The 20,728-nt window shown below is 46.9% G+C and overlaps 1 protein-coding gene across 7 annotated transcripts in view; it reads left to right on the top strand.

The window, feature by feature from the left end:
• Positions 1–20,728, top strand: part of GRIK3 (glutamate ionotropic receptor kainate type subunit 3) — a 339,684-nt gene that overhangs the window by 235,067 nt on the left and 83,889 nt on the right. For all 7 annotated transcript variants that reach the window (XM_061597982.1, XM_061597980.1, XM_061597984.1 and 4 more), the window contains exons 6-9: positions 3,087–3,260; positions 3,884–4,027; positions 11,834–11,941; positions 14,719–14,832. In XM_061597982.1, the coding sequence (XP_061453966.1) occupies positions 3,087–3,260; positions 3,884–4,027; positions 11,834–11,941; positions 14,719–14,832 (540 nt within the window). The remainder of the gene's footprint in view (positions 1–3,086; positions 3,261–3,883; positions 4,028–11,833; positions 11,942–14,718; positions 14,833–20,728) is intronic.

Below are 20,728 nucleotides of genomic sequence, written 5' to 3' on the forward strand. Positions count from 1 at the left end.
CTTAGATTGGCTTGCTGGCCAGCCAATCACATAAGAACATAAGACCATAAGAAGAGCCTGCTGGATCAGGCCAGTGGCCCATCTAGTCCAGCATCCTGTTCTCACAGTGGCCAACCAGGTGCCTGGGGGAAGCCCGCAAGCAGGACCCGAGTGCAAGAACACTCTCCCCTCCTGAGGCTTCCGGCAACTGGTTTTCACAAGCATGCTGCCTCTGACTAGGGTGACAGTATCACTGGCATGTGATACTGGTTTGAAACAGCATCTCTGCCAGCATTATGCTGTTATGCCCTCGAAGCCCACCATGAACAGGAATACTACGAATTGCCATTTCCTTTCCTTTCCATGGGGTCAGATGTCCCTTCTTTCTACTGAGCAGAGAAGCTACAGCTCACTTCTTGCTCACCCCTGTTCAAAACCCCATTGAGATTAGTTTCAGTGAGGTTTAAATTGCAGACCTCCTGAAGCACAGACCTCTCGTGTTGCAGGAGTTAATAGCATAGCTTGGCCTTGCAGAGCCATGGAAAGTATTAAGGAAATGCACCAGACTTGGCATACCCCCCCCCGTCCACTGACTGCCAAGAGGAAGGTCTGGGCCACCAGCCAGGACTCTACCTGAATGTTTTCACCTCCCTCCCTCAATTATTGCTTGTTCAATTTGCACACAGTGGAGACGGGTCGTAAAATCAAGAAACGCATCTTTGTTCCTCTTTGATAGTGATCTGCAAATTTCAGTTCCTCTGGCAGTCAGTGCTGACAGTGAAGGCTAACCATTTTTTAAAAATGAATAAAGGAAAGTCTTCTGAGGTCTTTTTAAAAAAATGTCTGTCATGGTAATGGGTGCTGGTCTCAAACTCGAAGACAGGCAAAGACATATCTGCAGACCATAGTCTCCTCTGCAGCAGAAATTGAGGATTTTGAGCTAGGGGACCAGGCCAGGTTGTAGGAGAAGGTCTGAGATGATCAAGAGAAAAAATACCACATATTTTTCATCTACTTTGATCTGTGAGATGAGGAGCTCTGGGCTGTGCATGTGGAGGTGGGAGGGGGGTATTAATTTGGCGATCCAATCAATGCCAAATCCAACATCATGCCAAATTTTGGGCAATGCACTCACACTCATTGGGTCCCCCAAAAAGGTTCCAATGTGCTCAGCAGCAGCAAACCAGTAGAAGCAGGAGCAACATTTAACCAGTAAAACCCACAAATGCAAGATCACTTGGTTTCATATTGTACAAAGCGTAATGGTTATTATAAAATTATAGAATTTATAGAAAATAAAACAAGTTACATAAGATTTATTTGAAAATAAAGCAATTGAAAGCAACTTACATATAATAAAATTTAAAGCAACTTTAAATTAAATGTAATTATTGGTTTAGTAATAGGATGAACTAATACGAAGCATTTACAAAGCAATCAGTCTGAGTGAATTACACAGTCTCCTCCTAACCCCCTCTAGCCGATCACGTTGTGAAGCCGTTCTGAGTTCTCTAGCATGTTAGATCAGTAAAGTTCATGGTTACCTATCCAAGGCCCTAGTCCAGGTCTTGTAGCCTTCAGCTGGGTGATGCTTGTGAACCAGGGCAGGTGACAGGCAGGAAGAAAGAAGAAAGAAAAAACATACAACCCCTCCACCTCAAAAACAAACAAAAAAACAATAAAAAAAGAACTGGCTAAAATTAACTATATACATCTTTTATATCTGTCAGTAACTGGACCAGGGAGCTGGACGTTTCCATTAATTTTGCATTCATTTCATTACTCATGTGAGCAGATCCACATAAGACATGGGCCAGGACCGTAATCCACCTCCTCTCCACACAGGGCACTTTGACACATTCCATCACTAGCTTGCCAAAGCATAGGATTTTGTTTTAACTTCCTGGCCATTTGCTGCGACTCTTCTCGTGATGACAAGGTCTCAGCTGGTAGCACATAAAGCAGGAAAAGTTTACACAAAGGTCCAAGCAGCTTACATGAAAATGGCCCAGACATGGCACAGTGTCATTCATCTTAGTCTGTTGTGGCTACTCCACTGAGTGCTTTAAACTGAACCATAATTGCTGAGTATGTGGGCCTAGTAGGGCCTAGACTAACAGAGGGCCCAAGCATAGCAGAGTCCTACTTTCCCATTCTTCCCTCACAATCTAGGGTAATGGAAGGACACAGTGGGAGGTCTACATGTCCCAAGGGAAGGAAGGTACAAAGGGTCCAGTGTAATCAGCGCATTCCTGGTGCCATCCCAAAGGGCTGCGTTCCATGGCAACATCAGAGTCTGTAGTTGGAGGAGGAGGTGGTTCTTTGGGGCAGGGAGCTCCAGTGCAGCCCCACACCATGAACTTAGAGGTGCAGGTGGAGGAAGGGGCAGAGTTAGAAGGAATGGAGATGACAGTTAACCAACCAATCAAGATTCAGGGTTGGAGTCAAACCAGTTGAGGCTCGTGGAAAATCAAGAAGGAATAGTTAATTAATTAACAAATAGTTAATTTAAGTTCAAGAGTTTCCCAATTGTTTCTTTGACCAAGTGGCAAAGGTTCTGCCTGAGCCTGGGGAACCAGGGACTGTCCGAGTCGGCCACCACAAGATGGAGAATACAGCTGCTGCCTGAGGTCCCTGATCACTGCCCTTGCTCAATACCTGGTAGACTGATCTGCTCTTTTGGAGAAGGTGTGGAGGGCATGTAGAGCACACGCGGGCAAATATAAGCATGTACAAAGCTCATCATATATGATGTTCTACATGCAGTGAAAGGTGATTTTGTAGTTGGCATATATTTGCTCCTACCCACTAGCAGTGGGACAGTTTGAATGGCCAGAGATGGCACAAATCCTTCGAACTGGTGGTCATTTTACCAGTTGCTTTGAGTTTTTCTCACAAATAGAATATAATGTCATATTAGAGTAAAGCATTATCATTGCCAAGACAAGGACTTTTACTCATCTTAGGGTTTGGCCCCCTCCCTCCCCTCCCCTCCCCTCCCTCCCTCCCTCCCTCCCTCCCTCCCAAACAAGAACAAAATAAAATCAATGAGAGAATGGACAAAGCACTGGAACAATGTTTCTCTCTCTCTCTCTCTCTCTCTCAAGGATCTTTATGCACTAGATCTAGAGCAATATCGCTACTCTGGAGTGAATCTGACTGGCTTCCGCATCTTGAATGTGGAGAACCCTCATGTCTCTGCCATCATCGATAAATGGTCTATGGAGAGGTTGCAGGCAGCCCCCAAACCTGAACCAGGGTTGATCACAGGAGTGATGATGGTATGATGGTCACGTGAAAGTCTTCCAGCTTTTCCTTTGTGTGCAGACCTGTGTGGATTGGGGCAATGGGGTGCACGGGTGGGTTGTATATTAGACGGCCCCAAGATCTACTTTTGTCAGGTTCTGCTTTGGACAAAGGTGATGAGATGGGGGGCTGCTCCATGGGGGCAGTTAAAACAAACAGATGTGGGGCATCAGCAGAACTGCAGCTTACACATGAATGTGCATAGCAAAATCTTGACAGCAACTGATTATAGGGAATAGCAATTTTGGGAGGAGACAATTTGGACCAAAGAGACTGCAGTGGGAGAGAGTGCTTAATCCTCCCCCTGCCCCCTAATTTTCCCTTGCAACTTCCCCTGCCCCCATAGGGTTCCAGAAGCATGTCTGTGAGAGGAGGTCATTCAGTGATGTCCATGAATGGACCAGAGACCACCAGGATGGAATCAGTGGCATATTAAGGATGACTCAGTTGTCCTAAGGAGGCTGGAATCAAAAACTGTCTTGGCCAAAATGGAATTCTGTAGGAGGGTTGTAGGAGCATCATCATTGCTTTGGGATCTGAATAGCTTTCTTGCCCCTAGAGCAGTTATCAAAGCAAATCCTCATCCCCTTCATTTTAGACAGATGCTGCCCTGTTGTATGATGCTGTCCATATAGTCTCTGTGTGCTACCAGCGGGCTCCACAGATGACAGTCAACTCCCTCCAATGCCATCGACATAAAGCCTGGCGGTTTGGTGGACGTTTCATGAATTTCATCAAAGAGGTAAGAAGGACAGCGCATTCAGATGGTACCTGCGTTAGCACCTTGAGTGAAGGAATAGCTAATCAGAGCCACAGCCAGCCAGTGGCAGAGAAGCACTCATGTTTTGTAGTCAGAATTGATGGGAATATTTCAGCAGTCCAACAAGTCTGATTCTGTGGAATTGTTAGGCTAATCTTCTAAAACTTTAGGTGACTGATCAGTGGGAGGCCATTTTAATCAATGGGTCCAAAACAAAAGGCAAGCTCTGTATTATTCTTTTTGAGGCTGTTTTTACTTGATGGATCTTTTGAGTCAAGACTGTAGAGCATCTGCTTTGCATACAGAAGGTTCTAGGTTCAGACCTGGGTATCTACTGTGCCAGGGACCGTGGGCAATACTGAGCTAGATAGACCAGTGGTTGACTTGGTATAAGGCAACTCCGTCTGTTCCTATGATGTGTTACTGGAAGAGGAAATGAAAAGAAACCACTGAAGATGGCTTTCCCCTTTGACAGTCGGTGGCCACTTCCACGTGTTGAATTGCAGGTCATTTATGCTTTCCTTGGGGACTCAAAGAAGGCACCTCTCTTGGAAGGTTGGCATTAAGCAAATTTATGCATATCACTGGTTAGGCAATCAACCAATCCATTGCAACGTAGCCAGACCCTCTTTGGAGAGGAGTAGCTCTGAAGAGAACACAGCCCCACTCCCCCAACCATCCAGAGGAGACTCACCAACACCTAGCCCCCTGAGCCCCAAGGATGTGCCGTTGCCAGTTTATGCTGAGGAATGGACTGCTGGCACCTCTGAGGATCAAGAAGCCCTTCAGAGCTCCCACTGACCAAGTCTCCACAGCTTCAAAAGCTGCCACCTGGAGGTGTCCAGCAGCTGCATTGAAGGACTGGCATCTTGCAGCCCTCAGAAGGCAGGGCTTCAGTCTTGATCCTCCAGGCCAGACTATATAAAGCAAGGGTGGAGAGCCCTATTCAGCCCAAGAGCTGCATTCCCTCGCAGGGAACCTTCTAAGTGCTCCATGCCAGTGGTGAGTTGGACCAAAGACAAAAATGGGTGGAGCAATGCATTGCAGCCACACAAAAGCCAGAGTTTGCTATGTATGAACATACACACACACCCTCTCTGACTTCCATCCATTTTGGCCAGGCAAAAGGACTCAAGAAGGGCCGATGAAGGCTGTGACCTGGGGGGAGGACATGACTGCATCCAGTCCCTGCGCCTGAGGTCCCCAACTCCTCCCACACAGCTCCAGCAAGCCAGCTCTGAGGCAACATGTCCCTTCTGCGCTCTGTTTCAGGACTGCTGACTTTGGTCCTGAAACTCTTGCTCTTGCGTTCAGACCCTGCTTCGTTGCTGCTGTCCATGGTACTGACCTTGTTCGAGCACAAAGCCAGCTTGGGTGGTCCCAGGCCTGCGTCCTGCCTTCTCAATTTGGGAACCAAAGATTGCTTTGAATCAGACAGGCCAATGATGGGTATGGCCCATTGGGGGGGGGGTTAACTGGCTCCAAGGTCAAGCACCTGCTTTGCCTCCAGAGGGTCCCACATTCAATCCCAGCCATCTTCAGGTGGTGGAGGGATCCCCGCAAATTCTGGAGAGCCGCTGCCACTTGGTCTGGACAGTACTGTGCTAGATAGACAATGGACTGACTTGCTATAAGGTAGCTTCCTGGGTTGATATAATTAATCACCTAAACATTGAATTTGCATTCTTCAAAGTGCCAAGTCAGCTTTTTAAGTCCAGCGGGGAAATGAAAATGTGTGGGTGAGATTTACAGATTATGTTGCAGGGTGACACGACTGGCTCTCCCAGAACCAGGCAGCCAGCCTCTTCCTTAGGACTTACTTTAAGCCAGGGGTCACCATGGGTAAGCCCTGAGACTGATTTTCTTCACCAAGATTCAGCAGGGGTCAGACTCTGAATGCACTTATGTCGGTGGCTCCTTCGGAGAATGGCTCCGAACCTCATCTGACACCTTTCTTTTGAGAGAGAGCTGCCCCTATTCTGCAAGGGAACCCAGGGCTAAGCATACAAATAGAATGACCAATGTTCTAGGCGGAATCCCACCCAACTGAAATACAACACAGCTGAGGGACAGAGGTACAACAACAGTAGAAAAGGTTCCGTCTCTTCTACTTCCAGCTATGGCTGCTGTTGGGTCCCCAAACTTTTTTCCAGACGTTACTATATGCCTGTATACATGCACAAAGCAGGGTTGTTCTTCCCACCCCGTTTTCAGCACAGAGTCCTTTCTCTCATCAGGAGTCGCTGGGCCCCAGACACACACCACTTTCCTCTCTTGCAAAGCTTCCACCACATCACAGATGCCTTTGCTAAAACTTCTTTGCCAAGTCCTGCTCACAGGAATGTAGGAAGTTGTTTTCTGCTGAGTCCAATCATTTGTCCATGTAGCTCAGTATTGTTGACAGGCAGCAGTCCTCCCAGGGATCAGGTAGGAACCTCTCCCAGCCGTACCTGGAGACACCAGGGGCTTACTCTGCAGGTGGGGGGATGCACCGTCGCTGGAATGCTGTCGTATGAAGCTTCTTTGTACTGAAACCCATTGTTCATCTGCCCCAGAATTGACTATTCTGATTGGCCACAGCTCTCCAGAGTAGCCAGCCAGTAGGAGAGGGCTTTTGTTTTCCCACTCCTGCCACCTGAGATGTTTTCAAAGGGAGGTGCCAGGGATTCAGGCCTAAGACCTTTGACATGCAGTGCAGGTTCACTTCCACTGAACTATAAGCCTCCCCCATGATATTGTTCTAGTAAAGTAGGAACACCATCTGTTGTCATTTCTTCCCACCTTTCTCTCTTGTTCAGAGGTGTTTGCTTAGTGCATCTGTCAACCACTTAGTGAACAGCTCAAACTCAAGTGGGAAAATTGGCAGCAGGCAAATTTCTATGTTTGCAGGCGGATGCCTCCGTTTTGGCAGAGCCACAGACTTGAGTGAGCTGAATGTCAGGGGAGTGTAGCAGGGACTTCATTTTTCTCTGTATTTGGGGTAATTACCGCCTCTCTGCCTGCAGCCTAAACAGATTTTTCTGTCTGTATTTGGCATGACGAGAGCTAGCTTGAATCAGAGAGGCAGAGAAGCCAACCGAGTTTCCCATTGCAAGAGACATAAAGCGAGTGGCCAAAACAGATATTGAAGCTTCCCAGCACTCATCATTTTGTGGTGTTCTCTTACAATATAAACCATGCAGAGATGAAAATGGTAGAATGGTGCTCACTTAAATGTGTAGCCCTGGAAGAAATCCTTGGAAGGTATCACAGCCATGGAACCTCTTAAAAGCCCAAATCACCAAATGCAAAGGTTTTCGATGCAGATTTAATAAAGTCGGCAACTTGGCTACAGTTACCACCTGTGAGTCCTGGCATGGTTCAAGCAATAGGCTGTTTGGGGGCAGACACTGGTGGATAGTAGGGAGGGAGCATGATGGGATTATACCAATTTATCAGGAGACTGTCAAAACAGTGGAAGGGAGTTGGTGATCTGGCTTATAGAGACTCCAGGCTCCAAATGTACTTGCAATGAGAATCTTGTGCTGTGGGGTGGCTGCTCCATTACACTACAACTTTGTCACTTCAACTCTGCTTCTCACTCTGATTTGGGTCGCTGATTGGTGAGGGGACCTGGAGGTGTCCTCTCCCATCAGCTGAGCCCCTGCCTTGCATGTAAAGAGCTGGGTTGTGCCCCCAAATTCTAGGGCAAAGAGGTGAATTACAAGTTGCTGCTGAGGTCTCGGTATGTGCACATGCAGCTTAGTCCTGTGCAAATGTGTATTTTCCTAGATGGGATGGAGATCACAGGGCCTAGTGGAAATGCTACTAAGCTTGGCTTCTGCATTTGGCCAGCAGCTGTTTCTAACATTTCTCAAGAGGTGGCAATTAAAATGGCTGATATTAGCCTGCAGCTAAAAGCAGGTGAGACCAGGCAGATCATCAACTAAATTGTTGAGGAAGATAAGGGGGTTCCAGCTCATTGAGGAAGAGGCTGATGCCTCCTTCAGTCGATGCTCAGTAAAGATGCTCTGGAGAACAGCGAAGCACTGCTCAGTGGGAAAGGTCAGCTGACCTTCGGTCTCAGCTCTCAGAGCCACTTTGCCGGTCACCCTTCCTCAAGGTGAGTGGTTTGAGTGATCTCTAGTGAGCAGGAAAGAGATTCCCAGCTCAAGTGGATGTAATTACCATGAGAGCAACAGACCCACTTGCTGGAGTGCTGTTCAGGCTGCCAGGGAGGAGGCTGTGGGGTGACCTCACTACTGTGTGGGGCAATTAGAGGCATTTCATGTTGATGCTTCTTCTGAGTCTTGCAGACAAAGACACAAGAATAGCAGAAGGCTGAAACTTAATTTGTATAAACATTTGGGCCTCAAATTAAGACACAGCTTCATTCCTTACAGTGAATCTGACCGGGGCTGGTTACCTTTCCACTCGCTTCTTTCTGTCACTTTGTTCAGGTTCTAATGACTATCTGGATCAGGTCATGGCCCCCATTGAGAATCTGGTGAAAGCTATGGACCTCCTCTCCAGAAAAATGCCCACCTACACACAAAATTTTGCAAGTAACAGGAAGGAAATTGAAGTGTGAGTGTGTGTGAGTGTGAGAGAGAGTGTGAGTGTGAGAGAGAGTGTGAGTGTGAGAGAGAGTGTGAGTGTGAGAGAGAGAAAGAGAGAGAGAGGAGCGCCTCTGAAGCCCAGGTGCGTCAGATTAAGAATCCCTGATCTCGATGATGCCATTGTCAAATCATTGGACTCCACTGCGTTCAGTGTTGCCCTCCTGTGTTTTTCCAGACTTGATTGGTGCCTGTTGTTTTGTAATAAAATGCTACTGCAACACAAGCCTTGGCTGGGATTGACAGACAAAGCACTATTGTGCCTTTAAAACCCTTCCTTTTTCAGGTTCAGCCCATTTTGTTGTTACCTGTTAATCCTGACTGGGGAATTAGTGGTGAATAGTGTGCTAAGTGTGCTTGAGTAGGAAGGGAGGGATTGATCAGCACATGTCAGTTTCACATGTGTTCATTCACAAGTCTCTTCCCTTCCATCTCCATGTTAATTTGCAAATTGTTTTTAAAGCCAGATTTCTTCCAAATTTGTACTTGCATATGTATCTAAATAGCATGTTTTACAACAAAAGTGTTTTATTTCAGTGTAAACATTTCTAAACTTACTTACTCTTAAAATATGCATTTTAATGCATTTTTGTATGTTTTGTGAGCTGACGACTGTATCACAAAATTTGGGGAAGTGGGAAATTGGAGAGATAATGAAGTTCTAATCAATGCATTAGTCCTGAAAATGCAGGTTAGGTCAGCTCACATTGGCGTTCACAAAAATCAAATTTCTCAAGCATCTTTGTTCAGGAATAGTCTTTCTGAATTGTTCCAGTGTCAAGAGAGCTGGTGTGATATAGTGGTTAAGGTGTTGGACTCTGACCTGGGAGACCTGGGTTCAAATCCCCCCTCAGCCATGAAGCTCACTAGGTGACCTTGGGCCAGTCACTGCCTCTCAGCCTAAACTACTTCACAGGGTTGTGAGGATAAAATGGGGAGTGGAGAACCATGAATACCACCTTGAGCTCCATGGAGGAAAGGAGGGATATAAATGTAATAACAAACAATTTCCTGGGGGAGAAGGAATTTCATCACTGATTTGCTCTCTTTCTTTCCTTTTTATGTAGTAAAATAGTGCTACTTCATTATTTTGAAAAAGGAAAAACAATGCAAGGAAATTAGAAATTAAGACCCCACCCACCCTAATCCACTGGCATTGGGGCAATTCAGGGGCAATTAACATGCTGTTTGTTGCTAATCCCCCAGCAGCAGGAAGCAATAAAATGGACAGATCCTGCAAAGAGCCTGAATGCTCTTCTTCCTCTTCTCCGGAAACACGGGTTCTTATGGATCAGTTTGGTACTTTGGCTCACAGGGGAGGCAAGTAAGGGGAGAGTGGCAGCTCAAGGGAAACAATTCTGTATGGACCTGTTTGGTGCTGTGGCACAAACAAACAAGGAGGTGACAGTGTTGACAGTGTGCATCTGGCTTTAGTCCCTTACATGCACCTTTCTCTTTGCTCTGGGCTCAGTTTTATTCCCGGGGCTGTTGCTTTGCCATGTTTTCAACCAGTTGCACATTTGCAAAATCTGCTGCAAGAAGCTTTGATTTGTTTTGGATTCCTGCATTGCGCAGGGGGTTGGACTTGGTGGCCTTATAGGCCCCTTCCAACTCTACGATTCTATGATTCTATAAGCAAGAGACCATAAAGAGGCAGCATTTGTCCTTTGGGAAGCCCCACACAGAAAGCATTTCTCTGCTAAAGCCCATAATTCCCACTGCAAAAGTAGCAACTCACATGGCTTTTGCTCATATACAGCAGAACTTCCAAAGCTTCTGTTGTGAGCAGGAAAGTGCCCAAACTTCCCCCACCCCTGCTTTGCAAGCTGTGCTTCAGAGTCGTTCCGCTCTGCTTCACCTTCCCTGCGCCTTTTCCTGCTGGATCAAAACAAGCCCTTTGAAGAATAGTTTGATCTTATGCAGGATTTGCAAGTTAATCAGGAGACTTAGAAGCATCTTAGCTACTCAGGTTTAGCAAAGTTTATAGTTCCCTTACTAACAAGCTAAGCAGGAGAAACCTAGAGTTTCATTTGCAATATGTAGAACTTGGGTGCCTGCTCTGAAAAAAATGCAAATATTGACGCATCATATGAAATCACGGGGAGGGATGTGGAGCAGTGCTTCAAGCAGTACAGAGAGGCCTGCACACTGGGGTCATTTCTAGCTTCTCCAGGGGGTGTGGCAATCCTACCTTGTAAGAAGCCTCGTATGGTAATGTTCTGGAGTCAAAATGCCTCTTGCACTGAAATGTGACAGGAGAACACAAAACCGTCTTAACAGCTTGGCATTTCATGGACGGAAGTAGGCAAATACCAGGCCCAAAGTTCATTGCTCTTAAAACTGCTTTCATTAAGCGCAGACAAGAGTTGGCCATGCTGAAGCTCAACTGCCACATGCTTTGATTTTGAATTTGATGTGGCGAACCTCCTGCCCCAGCTACCTGCTTCAGTGGCATTGTGTGTGTGTCTGAGAGAGAGAGAGAGAGACTTGTGGCATCTAGTTTAATTGTTCTGGTGGCCCTGAAAGCTGTGGATAACTGTAATTTCAGGTTTGCTGAGAGGGGAGATGGGTTGATGGGGGTTGAAAGTGGCCTTGTTGGTGTGTGCTGGGCAAGAGCAGTCCCCAGGTGGGCTCTGAGTGGCATAGGAGAGGGGGTATTAATTATACAGTGAGAAAGCTGAATGTGGTGGATCTGGATCTGTGCAAAGGCTGGCCCCTCTGACCTGGAAGCCCTGTCCAAATCTCTGGCAATGGGAAGGAAAAAGTTGCAAACTGACTGTCTGCACACCATGGCAGCAGCAATATGTGCTTGGGAAATATGCATGCTCTCCAGATGGAGTCGTTTGGACTGACTGAGTGGATATTTTTTGCTTTCCTTGGGGCCTGACTGTCTTTGGGCTGGGAAGAATGTTTGCACCCTGGACTGACTGGCCAGGGACCAGAATTCATTCCCCTCCATGGTGAACCTGGAAGGTGCGAGCATGAATCGGGCTCGGGGTACAGTGGGATTTATGGACCTCTCCTGCTTCTGCAGCACCGTGAACAATCTTGGAGGCTGTTATTAATTAATCCTGCTCTTCAGGGACAGAACTGTGGTGTAAGGAGTAATTAAAATGAAGCACCGTGCCACTTGGAGCAAATAGTGATTTATGAGCTTGAAGAATGGCTCCTTTGTGCCCCTTTCTTTCTTCAGGCCCAGTGGGAGGGCTTAACTGGACGCATCGTCTTCAACAAAACCAGTGGCTTGAGGACTGATTTCGACTTGGACATCATCAGCCTCAAGGAAGATGGGCTTGAAAAGGTCAGTAGATCAAGTTGCCGTTTTTATTTGTTTGTTAGATATATATCCCACCCTTCTGCCCACTAGGCCTGCAGCTTTCCCCTCTACAAAGATCAGAGCAGTTTTCTTGCCTCAGGTGGCCCCAGACACTGAGGTGGCTGAAGCGCTGGCATTGCACAGCCAAGCCCTGTGATCAAATCCTTGCTCGTTCCTGAAGTTCATTGGTCAGCTTACCATCTTTCAGGATAACTGCCCTGACACAGTTGTTGTGACATCAGTAGACCTGGGTGGTGTTTGAGGACTCTGTGAGTGCAGCACAGACAACCAGTCCAGAGCAGAATTTCCCATGCTGTCCCATTCTAACAGCAGGCAGATGCCTCTGTAAGTTTTGCAAGCAGGTTGTGAGGGTGGTAGCCACTCTTTGTTGTTTGTTCCAACAACATTGCATGAGCACAAATGTACTGCTTTTGTACATGGAGGTTTTGTGTCTAGTTCCCCTTTTGAACCATTAGTGGCCATGACTGGTCTCATTGTGGTGAATTCTATAAGTTAATTGTGCATTCTGTGAAGCAGTAGGTGTTTTTGTGAAGAAGTTTGTATCAATTTCACTAGGTAATCCTGGGCAGAAAAATTTTTCTCCCACACTAAAATATCTCCAGGTTATTTTTGCAAGACTTTCCCAAGCCCTGCTGCTGGGAGGAAGGGTGGGATACAAATTAATTAATTAATTAAATAAATAAATAAAATATATAAGATGATAGGCATTCATGTCTCTTCCAACACTACCCCTTATATATCCAGCTGGTGACTGCGCTGTACAGATGAGGGGCTCCTGCATATAATATCAGGAGGTCCGTTCCGCACAACATAGGAAGTGGACCTTTAGCGTAGCGGCACCAACCCTGTGGAATTCCCTCCCCTTAAATGTTAGGCAGGCACCATCTCTGTTATCTTTTCGGCACCTACTGAAGACCTTCCTCTTTGAAGAAGCTTTTTAAGTAGAGATCATATCCCAGTCTGCATCTGTGTTGGAATTGCTTTTTAAGATGTTTTTAAAGCTTTTAAAAAATATATTTTTAAAAGTTTTGTTTTAATATGTTTTCATGTCTGTTTTCACCATGCTTTAGAGTAATTTAATTTTTTTGTTTGCCGCCCTGGGCTCCTACTGGTAGGAAGGGCAGGATATAAATTTATTAGTAGTAGTAATAATAGTAGTAGTAATAGTAATAATAATAATCCTTACTCATGGCAGTTGTTGGCCACTGTTGCTTAAGGCCAACATGTAACATTAAAAGTCTCTAGAACTGAGGAGCTTCCTGTGTATTCTGCAAGGATGCCAGAGACTCCTTATGTTATTGTGCACTCGCTCTTGCTCTTGCCCTCTCTCATATGAGTGTGTGTTTAAGCTCGCTCTTAGCTCAAGAAAGGCTTTAAGGTGTTTGTGTCAAATCTCTGTGGAGTCAGGACATTACATTCCTGTCAATAGATTATCTGAATTAATTGTGTGCCCAAAACCAGAGCAAATCCCGATATGTACTTTTGCATTATGTTTAATAGTTTATATTTGCCTGAGGTTTAGCAATGGGCTCCTGATCTTCCTTGTCTCCTGCAAATTAGCGGATTATGGTGGTATTAACCATGTGTAATTACAAATCCTGTGTTATCCAGCTAGCATGGTGGCAGCGCCAGCAGTGGTGGGATAGCAAGATGGTGTTGCTGAGGGATTTTACAAAAATCGGACTTGGGTCTATACCTTTTCTCATGCAAGATGTTTTTCTTTCTTTTGCCAAGTGATCTTTGCAGACTGCAGTGGGATTGTTGACTGTTGTTTGCTTTCTATCATACCCACTGATAACGGATGAGGGGAGAAGGCTTTTGTGTAAACAATTTGGCTTTTCAGTAAACTCCTTTGCAAGAGGGTTTGTTGTTTTGCCTACTTTCAAAAATTTCCTTTTGGCAGTTGTGTAGATTGGGGGAGGGCATGTTTGTTTAAAGAAATATCAAACTCCTTGCCATGCAGACTGTGTGGTTTACGACTGGAGCATTTGCCTTATCTCAGTGCTTCTCAGATAATCCCCAGGTGAAACTTTGAAATGTGCCAGCCTCCTCCTTTGTTAGTTTTTATGAAATCTTTCAATCTATAAGGTACGTTGAAACATTGCTTAGTCATCACACACACACACACTCTGTCCCATTTTCTGCTGATACATATTTGGCTTTCCAGCTGCCAGGGCTTTTATTGAGCATCAAAGCAGAGCAATAAACATAGCATCTTAAAGGGCTGTCACACTTCACCTTTTGCAGTGCAAAGAGGTTTTCAACAAATCTGTTGAGGTAGTAATGTTTATGTGGTGGGAACTGAAGTCGCCTGGAAAGCAGAGCCCATACTTTGCTCCTTTCTCACTTTTCCTCCTCTCTCAGTAAGGACATTACAATCAAACCATGCTAAAGTTGTGTTGCATTGAAGTAACAACTTGCACAAGCATAGTTTGGTCCTCTCATTCAACATTTCCAAGTTTTATTTTTGTAAACTCCAGGGCAGAGTTAAAGAATCTGTGGGGGCCCGGCAGGTGTTGATGGATGGACACTAACTCCCATCAGCCCACCAGCCGACATGACCAGTGGTCGTGCACAAGGGAAGTTAGTCCAGCAACACCCAGAGATCGGATTTCAGAATGCCTGATCACCCACTCCCTTCTTCCCTTTGTAGTTTTCTCTCTCTCTTTGTGGCCTGATCGGTCATGTCAGACCCCTGGGTGCAATTTTTGCTCCTTTTTTTGTCTTTGCCTCCATCATAGGTTGGCGTGTGGAGCCCATCTGATGGACTGAACATCACTGAAATCTCCCGAAGGCAAGGACCCAATGTGACCGATTCCCTGACCAATAGATCCTTGGTTGTCACCACAGTCCTGGTACGTGGTTGTATGTTACAATTTAATCCTCCTAGATTTGGCTGTTTCTACTTCTGAGGTCAAAACCTCCCACATTTTCTAATGGGAAACAAATACGAAGCTTGAGTTGTGTTTTCATACATTGCACTATGGACAGATTATCCTGATAGCAAGAAGTTCATGTTGAGAGAGTGTCAAGAATCGAGTCCTCCTTGGCAGAGTCCAGACTGGGACTCAGTGAGGCCAGAGGCTTGAGCTAGCAGGTCAGGTTCAGGGGCGTAGCCAAAATGAGCATCAACCCACCAATGGGGCACTCCTGACAGGCCTATAGTATTATTGATGCTTTTATTGTGGTTTTTAATGATACTTTTATCTTTTTATGCCTTTGTATGTTGTAAGTTGCCTTGATGTACTCTATGAAAATTGTGGCCTGCGAATGCTTAAATAAATAACAGTAAGCTAATAGCTGCCCTAGAACCCTTTCTGAAATGGCTGTCTTCTAGACTCGCAAAGTATTCCGTGCTGAGAGAGAGCTGGTGATCTTTACATAGATCTGTCACCATGCTCAGCAACGGGAACCAGCTCTGCACAGGAAAGTCTTGAGCTGTTCAGGAAAGCTGAGTGATTCCTGCAGCCTGTGGCTGGCATGGCACCTCCTCAAGGCTGAAGTGACTTTTGATTGCCAGAAATCAGCTAGCTTTGGCAATTTGTTAATTAAGCAAATAATTTCAGGCTTGCACGAGGGGTAAGAAATTGCAGGAAGGCTGTCCCCCCACCCCAGCCCTGTTACCCAGGGTGAACAGCTCCATAGCAGGTTGGCCAGGGCTAGCAGTAGGCAACAGGGATCCTGCTCTGCGTTGGGGTATCAAACAGAGCACGAGCCAAGACTTGGAGAAGGACAAGCCGGGAAGTCTCCTGGTGTGGCCCTGGAGTAGTGTACGCACTTGGCCTACCTCGCAGGATTAGGTCAGGATAAATTGGATAGGAGAAATGATGTACACTGCCCTAAGTGAACTTCTTGGAATATATTTGTCATCATCATTTTTTACTGCTACTGTTTATTTTTGTCTAAAAGGGTTCTGTAGCACTTTTCAGTCAAGAAATAAATGAACCAACCTTCAAAACACTATCCGGTTTCATTGAAAAGCCAGCATAAGGCCAAATAGACCACTTAAAACTGCACCTTTTATGCAGCCAGCATCCTAAATCCACCCCAAGTGCCTCTAAGAGAAGTATCCTCTGAACCTCATTAGCTACCCTGGGCTACCTGCGCTGCCGGTGCAATGTCTTCCTCACCTCTCCGACCAGCAGCCACCGTTTCTCCTGCACGCTTTGCCCACCAGCATCCAGCTAGCATGTCTTGTGATGGGACTGTGCATGTGAGCATGTCTATGTGCCTGGTTACAGAGTGTCAGATGGCTGTTGAAACTGTGGGGTCGTGTCAGCCTCCAGACCAGTAAGTCAGGGAATTTGCTGAGGGCTCCAAAGTTTCCATCTGGCAATTCACAGCTGTAGAGCAGAAATGCTCAGAGTTTAGGCTTGGGTCTGCTTTTAACTAGGACCCCAGGATCTGCCAGCCTGAGCTTGGTGCAAAAGCCATACACTTAGAATTAAGGGATTCTGAGCCCAGGAATTTGTTTTGCATACCAGAACGGAGCAGAGCTCACAGGCTTTTCACACAAGAGTCAACTTCTGTTTACCTCGGGGGTTTCCCCCTGCCTTCATTTCAGTGGCTGGGGCTGGGTCTTTGGGTTGTTGCTGTTGTTAAACAGTTGGCAGTCAGACCCCCTTGCTGCCAGTCACCCAGAGATCCCAATCTACCTTCTGCCCACCCCTCTTCAACGGGGCAACTTCCTGCAGCCCCCACGCTTTGAAACTGCAGTGAAGCTCTTGTCTTTCAGGCTTCCTTACGGAAATTCCTCAGCATCCCTTGTGACTCTCCCCACCCCCGCCCACTGCTCCCACGCATTCAGGCACACAAGTGACAAACTATCCCACTTAGCCAGTGATGTGCAGATACTCAGTCAGTCTCTTCGGCCACGGAGAGTGCATTTAGCACACTGGCACGCTCTTGGATGTGATGGCAGGGGTCACTTCAGGGTGAGTCTCTATCCAGTCTCTAATGCATGATGAGGAGGCCCGCTCCTTTAGATTCCAGTGTGTTGCACACAGTGTGGGGCCTTCTTGCCTCAGGAGGAGGACCAGGTGGGGGGCAGGGAAATCTGGAAGAGGACAGAAGGTTGTCTGCAGCAAGACTGGGCTGAGGGAAGGCCCAGAACGGTCAGACTCTCACTGGCCAAGATTTTTCACTTAGAAGCCCAAGTTCTGCCGCTCCTCTGAAATGCAAACAGAGATTAAGTTCTGCATAAAATGACAGTGATCTTGAAGTTTTAATGGCTGAGGCTTCTTTGGTTTTGCTAGAAAGTAGCATGTTTGTGTTTTTCTGGCTGCATCTGTGAATGCGCCTGCTTTGTTCTTACTAGAGGTAGGTGGAAATGATTTGGCAAGTCTGTAGAACAGCAGGGCGACAGTGGCTGTAGGGAGCAATGAAGAGGGGAAGGAAGAAGTGAAAGACGTTCTGAGTAAATAAACCCCAACCCACCCGCTTACCACTGGAAGCCATGCGCCGGAACCTTTAGCATTTCGATTCCTTGGCAAAAAGTGCCAAGAAGATTCTGTTCTGCCTCAGTTAGGGCTAGAAGCCTGCTCTTTTTAAAGCCACAAATACTGGTGTTAATTCTTGCACAGAATTCTGTACAAGCAACTGAATTCTGCATTTATAAGTGTGTTCTGTGCTCTGCAGTACAGTTCCAGTGAAGTAAATGCCAAGACCTTTGCATCTGTGGGTCAGGAGGAACACCAATCAGTGGAGCTTTGAGAGGGGAGGGTGCAAGGGGCTTGTCCAAGAGGTGGCAAGCCTCAGGGTTAGAACTAGGGGACGTGCAGAGCCTGGGCAGCCCCTTCCTGACTTTTCCTTGCAAGGTTTAGTGTCTCTTCCCAACTCCTTGCTGACAGCTTCAGGAGGCGAACCCTTCCTATGCTGCAAGACCTAAAGCCAGCCAAATCTGTACTGCTGCTGCTTTTTCAGCCTCCCTAAGCTTCTTTGGAGGAAGGTGCAGGAAATCATCATCACCATCACCATCAATCCCTTTTCAAAATGGGAATCACCAAGCGTAAAGGAAGAGCCCACAGCTCTCTCATCTTCTGCCGCTTGAGCACCTGTGTGCTGCGAGGCTGCCGCTGAGGGCAAAGGCTCTGGAAGGAAAGAAGGGGCAAGCGGTGTGCTGGGATCCCTCCCCCCCTCCTTCTCACATTGCAGCACCTTGTCAGCGGCAGCCAGCTGATGTTGCTCCAGCAGACGTTCTGCAAGCCACAGGAGAGCTGTGAAGATCCTGAAATTGAGGGCACCTTTGCGGAGAAATCGATTAGCAAGCCCTGAAAGCCTGCGAATTGAATGTCTGACCATTTCCAGTAATAAATTGTGAAACAGCCCATGAATAAGTGCCTTGCAGAGTTCAAGCATTACCCCCTAGAAAATGTCTTAGACCTCCAGGAGTGGCACCGAGGCGAGCAGAGCTTCAGCATGATGCTCCTTCTTCAGCTGTTAAATATGGATGCCCTCCCTTTGGTGTCTCCTGAGATTAATGGGGCTTTACGGCTGTTCCTGCCGGCCCATAGACTGGAGTGCTAATGCATGAGGCATGAGGACTGCATGCTCTGCAAGTGTGGCTGTTTCGTGCATGTGTGGGGCTGGCTACCTTGCTGCTTATCCAACAGCTGTGCCCAGCTTGTGGCCCCCACCTTCCATTCAAGACTTCTTGGCAGGTCCTGATATGGAGGTTCTGAAAATGGCAACCTAATAGGCAGCACAAAACATGAACCTGGATTTATTGGTGGGGAGGGGGGAGGCAGAGAAAGCATATTTCAGTATCTCTTTGGTGGAAGCTACCCTTGTATGGGGCAATCAGACTGGATTCCAAAGAGTGCCAAGGTCCACTGGCAAGGCAGGTGGTCTTGAACCCACTCCGGCCTTCTGCTGTGGCCTGAGGCCAGTCATGTGCTGGCAGCATCAGTTATTGGCCAATAGAATGAGAACGCCTCAAAACAGCTGGGCTGAAGGGCCACACTCCAGTGCAGAGTGAAGTCAGTCGAGTTCAGTTCCTGCTTGCAGGGTATTTCCTTCTGTCTTGGATTGTGCCCAGGGAAGACTTTGATGCACTTTGAAAATTAAACATGTGCTACTGATGGAATATAGTAGCACTGATTATAATACACTAATAGGCAAAAAAGCTGCTTACGGTTTGAGAACCTACCTATAGCCCACAGATATTTCTATCAAACTTTAAAAAGCAGGGAAATTGGGCAGCTATAGTGAATGCACCAGGGGAGCAGGAGACCTGAACTCCTCTCTGATAGTACTGCCCTACAAATAGTACTGCCCTACAAATTTCACAGTCCAATCCACTTCCTGCGTAGCTTGGAAGAATTTGATAACATGTTTGATCATTTTCATGCTTGTTGAGTTCAATGGGATTTACTCCTGTACTATCATGCTTAGGATAGGTGAAACTGATGTGCAGGAGGGGCAGGGAGGGGGGAGGAAGGGGAGGGGGAGGCAGGGAAGAAGATTGGGTGGGTGGGCACTGGACCGAGGGGAAGCCCCTTTCCTTTCCAAAAGGAAAACATTGTCAGCTCTTCACTGAGACAGCAGTGTCGGTGGGGGTGCAGGCAGGGCTGGAGATTCCTTGATAATTGCCAGGCCGTAAGTCCTCAGCCGGCAGCTTGGCTATAAATCTGCCAGGCTAGCAAGGAGGAAGCAAGATAAGGGCAGAGGCCGTTCGAAGCTTACGTGCCAAGCCAGAAATCCAGAAGAGACGTCAGTGAAGGTCCGGGTCTAGTTTGCCGAGAGATCAGTCTAAGTCAAGGTTCAGGGAATAGGAAGACACCCAGTGGTCATGCCTGACGTTGTAGTCAGCAACAAACTGAAGCCAAGGTTTGTCTTTTAAGGAGCAGGTTTGTCAGCAGGTGTGAGCCATCAGCGTTTTGGCCTTAAGTGGACAGGCCTGCCCCTCTTCTGCCTGACCTTCTGTTGTCTACGTTCTGCAGGTGAGGGGGGAGTATCCTGTTCCCTGTCTGCGTCTGGCTGAAGGGCTTCAGCTGTGTCTGGGGTGCTCTGCAGCTGAGGGGGAGAAGGAGCTGGGTTCTCAGGAGTTTCCTCCATTTCTCCTTCTGGGTCTGCTGCTTCTGGGTCTGCTGCTGTTACTCCCGAGTCATCCTCGTCTGATGAGTCCTCTGACAGGGCCATGACAAACATTAATAGTATCATTATTTTTGGGTTTTCCCCACCTTTAATTCTACAGTAGGTACATGTAGTGCCCCACCCAAATTTAAATCAAAACTGTCCCTGGTCACATCCACACCAGATATTTATTCCACTTTAAACAGTCATGGCTTCCCCCAAAGAATTCTGGGAAGAGTATATTGTGAAGGGTACTGAGAGTTGTTAGGAGACACCCTATTCCCCTCACATAGCTACAGTTCCCAGAAGAGGGGCTGACTGTTAAACCCCTCTGGCCATTGGAGCTCTGTCAGGGGAACAGGAATCTCTTAACAACTCTCAGCACTCTTCACAAACTACACTTCCCAGGATGCTTTGAGGGAAGCCATGACTGCTTCAAGTGGAATAAATATCTGGGATGGGTTTGGCCCCCTGATTGGCCAAGCCCAGCAGCTGTGAATCTGGCTTTTAGAACACCGACAGTCTGTTTTTACTGAGCATGCCCGGCCTTATCGTTGAGTTCAATGCTAAATTTCTTAAATTAATTAAAAATCAGCCAGGCATTTTTAAACTTTTAAACTGCAGAAGATGAAGGTCAGAGTATGGGGCAAGGTCAGTAATAGGATTACAGGTACTCTG

This window comes from Rhineura floridana, chromosome 15 (assembly GCF_030035675.1).
Source record: "Rhineura floridana isolate rRhiFlo1 chromosome 15, rRhiFlo1.hap2, whole genome shotgun sequence".
Lineage (NCBI taxonomy): Eukaryota > Metazoa > Chordata > Lepidosauria > Squamata > Rhineuridae > Rhineura > Rhineura floridana.